This window comes from Uranotaenia lowii, chromosome 3 (assembly GCF_029784155.1).
Source record: "Uranotaenia lowii strain MFRU-FL chromosome 3, ASM2978415v1, whole genome shotgun sequence".
Classification (NCBI taxonomy): domain Eukaryota; kingdom Metazoa; phylum Arthropoda; class Insecta; order Diptera; family Culicidae; genus Uranotaenia; species Uranotaenia lowii.
Genome location: NC_073693.1, coordinates 4,523,494 through 4,530,677, shown reverse-complemented (window position 1 = coordinate 4,530,677; position 7,184 = coordinate 4,523,494). Strand labels below are relative to the sequence as shown.

General features: G+C 42.7%; 1 protein-coding gene across 1 annotated transcript; it reads left to right on the top strand.

Moving 5' to 3' along the window:
• Window positions 1–232: 232 nt before the first annotated feature.
• On the top strand, window positions 233–5,578 carry LOC129750595 (uncharacterized). Its single transcript, XM_055745560.1, has 2 exons — window positions 233–3,978; window positions 4,861–5,578. The coding sequence occupies exons 1-2, from the start codon at window positions 233–235 to the stop codon at window positions 5,576–5,578; spliced, it is 4,464 nt and encodes a 1,487-aa protein (XP_055601535.1).
• Window positions 5,579–7,184: the final 1,606 nt, after the last annotated feature.

Below are 7,184 nucleotides of genomic sequence, written 5' to 3'. Positions count from 1 at the left end.
ATTGAACGCCTTTGAATTGGACTGGAGTTTTTTGGAGTTGAATACTTGTCAGCATCAACGATCTGCTGAAATCAGAACTATCAATTGTTTTGAGAAAATCCTTGCAGTATCAATATTTTCGAAATCCAGTTCTGAAAGGTTGGTGTCGGTTCAACATTCGTCAGTTTGAGTCAGTGTTTGATTTTTCTGGTTTGGATATTTTGACAGTTGTTTCTGGTTAAACATTCCGATCATGCCTGTGTCAAAATCTACTAAGGAATCCAAGGCTGCACCAACACTGAGGTACTGGGTAGTGAAGCTGAAGGAAATCCAATCATCGTTTGGTGATATTTGGGAATTCGTCGAAACATTCCAAGAAGACGTGAGCCCAACACAAATTTCGGTCCGGTTGAATGCAATCGATGATTTGTGGGAAAGATTTGGAGATGTTTTGATCGAGATTAAATCTCACGAGGAGTTTAGCGCGGGTGATGAAATCTACGACAAGGAGCGAAAGGAATTTAGTGATAGGTATTATCATGCTAAATCCTTTCTGATTGAAAAGGCCAAGGAGCGTCAGGAGGCTGCTGAGATAAACCAGACTGTTCGTTCAGAGTCTGGTCACATGGCTAACGTAGATCATGTTCGGCTCCCACAAATCAAGCTTCAATCTTTTGATGGAAACATTGATGAATGGCTCGGTTTTCGTGATTTGTACCTGTCCTTGATTCACTGGAAGCAGGAACTACCAGAGGTGGAGAAGTTCCACTATTTAAAAGGGTGTTTACAAGGAGAACCCAAGGCGTTGATCGATCCACTACAAATCACGAGAACAAATTATGCAGTTGCGTGGGAGATGCTTTTAAAACGGTATAATAATAGTAAGCAGCTGAAAAAAAGGCAGGTGCAATCACTTTTCAAGCTGCCAGGGATGGTGAAGGAATCCAAGGGTGAGCTACAAACGTTGCTGGAGGGTTTTGAGAGGATTGTCCACACTCTTGATCAAGTTCTCCAGACCGACGAATATAAGGATTTACTATTGGTCAACTTTCTTGTGTCTCGTTTGGATTCAGTAACTCGTAGGAGCTGGGAAGAAGAGTCTGCTACCAAGGAGCAAGATTCTCTGGCAGAACTCACGGAATTTCTCCATCGCAGAGTTCGGGTTTTGGAAGCTCTTCCACCAAGGTTTACGGAGAATAAGTCGATGCAGCCTCAAGGTCCGGGTAAACAGAAGACGGTCAGTGTTAGAACTTATCATAATAACGTGAAGTCTTCCGGGTTCAGATGTCCTGCATGTAAGGACAGCCATTTGCTTCATCAGTGTCAGAAGTTTTTGAGAATGGATGTAAATGAAAGGGATTCTCTGTTGAAGATTCAGTCGTTGTGCAGAAACTGCTTCAGGTCCGGGCACATGGCTAAGGATTGCCAGTCTAAATTTTGGTGCAGGACATGTAAGGGCAGACACCATACGTTGGTGTGTTTCAAGATGAAGGGAGACAGTCAGCCAGCAATACTTCAAACAAGCGGGCCTTCAACATCAAGGCGTGATTCGTCGAAAGAGAGTTCAACTTTCCAAACATCACATGTATCGACAGCCTGTCTAACATCAAGTGATCTGAGGAGGTCTCGTTCACAGGTCCTCTTAGCAACAGCGGTTGTTTTCATCGAAGACGAGATGGGCACCCGATATCCAGCTCGAGCGCTGTTGGATTCCGGGTCCGAAAGCAACTTTATCTCTGAGCGGTTGTGTCAGTTGATGGAGATAAAGCGGAAGAAGGTGGACATCTCAATCTTGGGAATCGGTCAAGTTCAAACACGAGTCAGGCATAAGATTGAGGCGGTGGTTCATTCCAGAGTAACCAAATTCTCCAAGGAAATGAATTTCTTGATTTTACCGAAGGTAACGGTGGACCTTCCTACATCATCGGTTGATACGGATGGATGGAGAATTCCGGATGGTATTAGTCTCGCGGATCCCTCATTCTTTGTGTCCACAAAGGTGGATTTAGTACTCGGAATTGAATTCTTCTTCGAGTTTTTCCAAACGGGGAAAAATATGTTGATTGGCGACAACTTACCAACGCTCACGGAGTCGGTTTTCGGATGGGTGGTTTCCGGAGGTCTATCGGAACACACAGTGACAAGGGTCAACTGTAACACGTCTACTACAGAGTCGTTGGAATCATTGGTTTCCCGTTTTTGGGCATGCGAGGAGATTGGTTTGGAAAAACTTTATACAGAGGAGGAACAAATGTGTGAAGATCATTTTCAGAAAACGGTTCTGAGAAACTCGGATGGAAGGTACACCGTGGCTTTGCCCAAAAACCCACAATCTTTTCCAACTCTGGGCGAATCAAAAGAAATTGCATTTCGTCGTTTGCAGGCTACGGAACGAAGGCTGAACAGGGATTCTGACCTTCAAGATCAATACACAGCGTTCATGGAAGAATATCTTGAACTGGGGCATATGCAGAGGGTTTCAGCGAATCTACACGTGAAACGATGCTTCTTACCTCATCATCCGGTCTTGAAAGAAAGCAGTACCACAACTAAACTTCGGGTGGTGTTTGATGCGTCCTGTAGAACATCGTCTGGAACATCGTTGAATGATGGTTTGTTAGCTGGGCCGGTGATTCAAGAGGATTTAAGATCAATTATACTGCGCTGTCGTACAAAACAGGTAATGGTCGTAGCGGATGTGGAGAAGATGTTTCGGCAAATCTTCATTGCTCCTGAAGATCGCCCTTTGCAATCGATACTTTGGCGAAAATCGGTGTTGGATGAGGTCGCAGTATACGAATTGAACACAGTCACATACGGCACAAAACCTGCACCTTTCTTGGCGACCAGGACGCTGAAACAGCTGGCTATAGACGAACAATTGCGCTATCCTCTGGCGGCTAAAGCTTTTACCGAGGATACATACATGGACGATGTGATAACCGGAGCAGAAGATGTAGAAGCAGCACTCGAGCTGAGGCTTCAGCTCGAAAATGCTGCGACAGCGGGTGGATTTCGGCTACGAAAGTTTGCTTCTAATTGTCCGAGGATTTTAGAAGGCATGGCTGACGAAAACGTGGCGATTAAAGACTTCTCGGAGGATGCTGAATCAGATCCGTCGATGAAGATTCTTGGACTCACATGGCTGCCGAAATCAGACATCTTCAAATACCAGTTTCGCTTTCCCGAGTTATCAGCATCAGGTGAACTAACAAAACGACAGGTTCTTTCGGTGATTGCGACATTGTTCGATCCGCTCGGCTTATTGGGAGCAGCGATTACAACAGCTAAGGTTTTTATGCAGCAACTTTGGTTATTGCAGGATAGCAATGAAGAGCGTTTGGGTTGGGATCAACCGCTACCTCCAACGGTGGGTGAGGTTTGGCGGAATTACTACAAGCAGCTACCGTTGTTGAACGAAATCAGTATCGCACGTTGTGTCAGGATTCAAGGAGCTACAAGTTTAGAAATTCACTGCTTTTCAGATGCGTCCGAGAAGGCATATGGAGGATGTGTGTATCTGAAAAGTGTAGATTCGGAAGGAAGAGTTATGAGTCATTTACTGTCAGCAAAATCTAAAGTGGCTCCGTTGAAATCCCAATCAATCCCTCGTCTAGAATTGTGTGGGGCACTTCTCACTGTCCAACTGTTTGACATGGTTCAGAAATCGGTTAAAATCGACTGCCCGGTTTATTTTTGGACAGACTCTACTTGCGTGTTGCGTTGGATCCAAGCGGTGCCTACAACATGGACCACTTATGTTGCAAACAGGGTTGCCAAAATTCAATTGTTTAGCAATGGAGGTGAATGGAAACATGTCCCTGGAGCAGACAATCCTGCGGATTTGATCTCACGGGGAATTTCGCCTAGTGAAATAGGTCAAAATCAGCTTTGGTGGCATGGGCCAGACTGGCTGGTAGGCGAAAAAGAGGGATGGCCGATTTTGCCGGAAGGATATCAGCAAGGAAATGTTGACGCTGAACGTCGTCGTCAGACTGTGTCAGTCTTGACAGTAAAAGAATCAGATCGCTGGTCAGATTTTGTTGGATGGTATTTGAGTCGGTTTTCAAGTTATTGGAAGTTGGTTCGGACGACTGCATACATCCTGCGCTTGAGAAAATGGTTAAGGTCTAAAAGAAAGTTGAAGTTCGAGCCATTTTTGCAAACTTCTGAGCTGACAGAAGCAGAAATTTCGCTTGCAAGTTGTGTGCAGCGTGAGGTGTTTAGTGAAGAGTGGAAGGCCTTGTCGGGAAAGGATTTTGTCTCACGTCAGTCAAGACTGAAATGGTTTAATCCGTTTATCTCCGAAGGAAAAGTCATAAGGATCGGAGGTAGAATCAGCAATTCAAGGGAATCTGATAACACAAAACACCCGATAGTGCTACCGGCTAGACATCAGCTAACACGGCTCATTATTGAGCATTATCATTTACGATTGCTTCATGCGGGCCCTCAATTACTGTTGGCAACTATCAGGTTAAAGTTCTGGCCTTTAGGTGGGAGAAATGTTGTAAGACAGATCATTCAGAAGTGTCACACTTGTTTCAAGACACGACCAAAATTAATACAACAGTTTATGGGGGAATTGCCTGAATCACGGGTTACCATTTCGCGCGCTTTTAAGCGAACAGGCGTTGACTATTTTGGGCCTGTTTTCATTCGCACCGCGCCAAGAAGAGCCGCGGTCAAGGCTTATGTAGCGGTTTTTGTTTGTATGGCTACGAAAGCGGTTCATTTGGAACTTGTGTCTGACCTTTCAACGGAGAAGTTTCTTCAGGCATTACGGAGATTTGTTGGCAGACGCGGGAAATGTTCTGATTTATTTTCGGATAACGGCACCAATTTTGTGGGTGCAAAAAACCAATTGAAGGAACTTTTCAGTCTGCTCAAGGACCAAAAACACCAAGAAACGGTGGAACGAGAATGTTGTAGTGAAGGTATTCGTTGGCATTTCAACCCTCCAAGTGCTCCTCATTTCGGTGGACTGTGGGAGGCAGCCGTTCGCTCAGCCAAACAGCATATTCTGAAGGTCATTGGTGAAAATCCAGTTTCGGCTGAAGACTTCACAACATTGCTCGTGCAGGTGGAAGCTTGCCTCAACTCGAGACCTCTTACTCCTCTCTCAGATAACCCAGAGGATCTCGAGCCATTAACTCCTGGGCATTTCCTTATTGGGGAATCCCTACAAGCTTTGCCAGATGTGAATTTTGAGGATACGCCAGATAACAGACTGAACCAGCTTCAGCAAATGCAGAAAAACTTAAGAATAATCTGGAATCGCTGGCGGCGCGAGTACTTGGCGCAACTTCAGGCGCGTACTAAACGTTGGAAGCCAGCAGTTTCCATTAAAAAGGATAGTTTGGTAATAATTAAGGACGTAAGACTTCCACCTTGTCGTTGGAAAATGGGTCGAATATCGGAACTTCACCCTGGTAGTGACGGAGTCGTCAGAGTTGTCACTCTACGAACAGATTCCGGAATGAAAACTCGTCCGGTTGAAAAACTATGCTTGTTGCCCTGCGTTGAAAATGAACCGACTGCAGAAGAAGTTTGTCAGAAAGATTTTCAGAGTAAAGCGCCAGATGAGAAAACTGTTTGAAAAATCCTTGAAATACTCATATTTATATCGTCAGAAACCGTATTATAAACTCGTTCAAAAAAATATATATATATTTAATTGTGTTGGCTACAGAGTTCAGAAATCAAGATTTCAGGGTGGGTGAGGATGTTCGGTAGTTGAGCACCACTGGGTGCATAATCGAATCCACCATCAACTGATCGGGGATACACTACTTGCCAATTTAGAGCGGCGATCGGCGAATGGGTGAACAATGGATCACCAAAGTACACTCTCCCACCGAGAAATACTACAAATGATAGCCAACAACCATCAAGAGTAACCATCATTATCTATCAGTACTGATGGTACTGATAAATAATGACCACCCGGTCAGCGCGAGGAAAAAGGTTTGCTTCGAGTTTGTTGTGTCTGGACTCGATAGTCGCACACCAAAGGCCGTTGAACTCACATCAGATCAAACTTGTCGTCGTTTATTGTGTCCGCGTATATTAATGTTTAAAGTTAAGTTTAAAAAGTAGTTTGTAAGCGAATAAATCTTACATTAAGCCGAATTGTGTGTTGTGTATGAAGCGAGTAAGCCGAAACCTCTAGTGCCGTGTCTCATTTTGCATGCTGTAATTTGTCGTTACTGGTTTACCACTGATTTGTGGTTTGGAATTCGACTACTGGTATTCGCGGTGAATGCTACGCTGACCATCATAAATTTATTGCTCCTGCTACTGCTGCTGCTGTGTCGACCAGCAAGTCACTGCAGTTGTACTGGCCTGCACCGGAAGAATCCCTGAAGCAGGTCCGAGGTTCCTTCAAGGCAGCACCAATAACTTATTGGCCAATTGGGGTGTTACTGCGGATCGCCGTCGGTTAGACGGATTGAGCAGTACATTTTTTAACGGTGGTTCAGAGCAGCTAATATCAACGGTAGAGCATCGAAGGCAAAAATTTCGGAACCGGACCAGGTAATCTGCTTTGACCCATCAATGACAAAAATGACAAAAATGACAAAAATGACAAAAATGACAAAAATGACAAAAATGACAAAAATGACAAAAATGACAAAAATGACAAAAATGACAAAAATGACAAAAATGACAAAAATGACAAAAATGAAAAAAATGACAAAAATGACAAAAATGACAAAAATGACAAAAATGACAAAAATGACAAAAATGACAAAAATGACAAAAATGACAAAAATGACAAAAATGACAAAAATGACAAAAATGACAAAAATGACAAAAATGACAAAAATGACAAAAATGACAAAAATGACAAAAATGACAAAAATGACAAAAATGACAAAAATGACAAAAATGACAAAAAATGACAAAAATGACAAAAATGACAAAAATGACAAAAATGACAAAAATGACAAAAATGACAAAAATGACAAAAATGACAAAAATGACAAAAATGACAAAAATGACAAAAATGACAAAAATGACAAAAATGACAAAAATGACAAAAATGACAAAAATGACAAAAATGACAAAAATGACAAAAATGACAAAAATGACAAAAATGACAAAAATGACAAAAATGACAAAAATGACAAAAATGACAAAAATGACAAAAATGACAAAAATGACAAAAATGACAAAAATGACAAAAATGACAAAAATGACAA

Excerpts from the sequence above, each read along its gene's own strand:
- LOC129750595 (XM_055745560.1), top strand. The coding sequence starts at position 233 with ATGCCTGTGTCAAAATCTACTAAGGAATCCAAGGCTGCACCAACACTG. Across the intron at positions 3,979-4,860 it reads GAACGTCGTCGTCAGACTGT|TCTGCTCAAGGACCAAAAAC; the intron begins GTCAGTCTTGAC and ends GGAACTTTTCAG.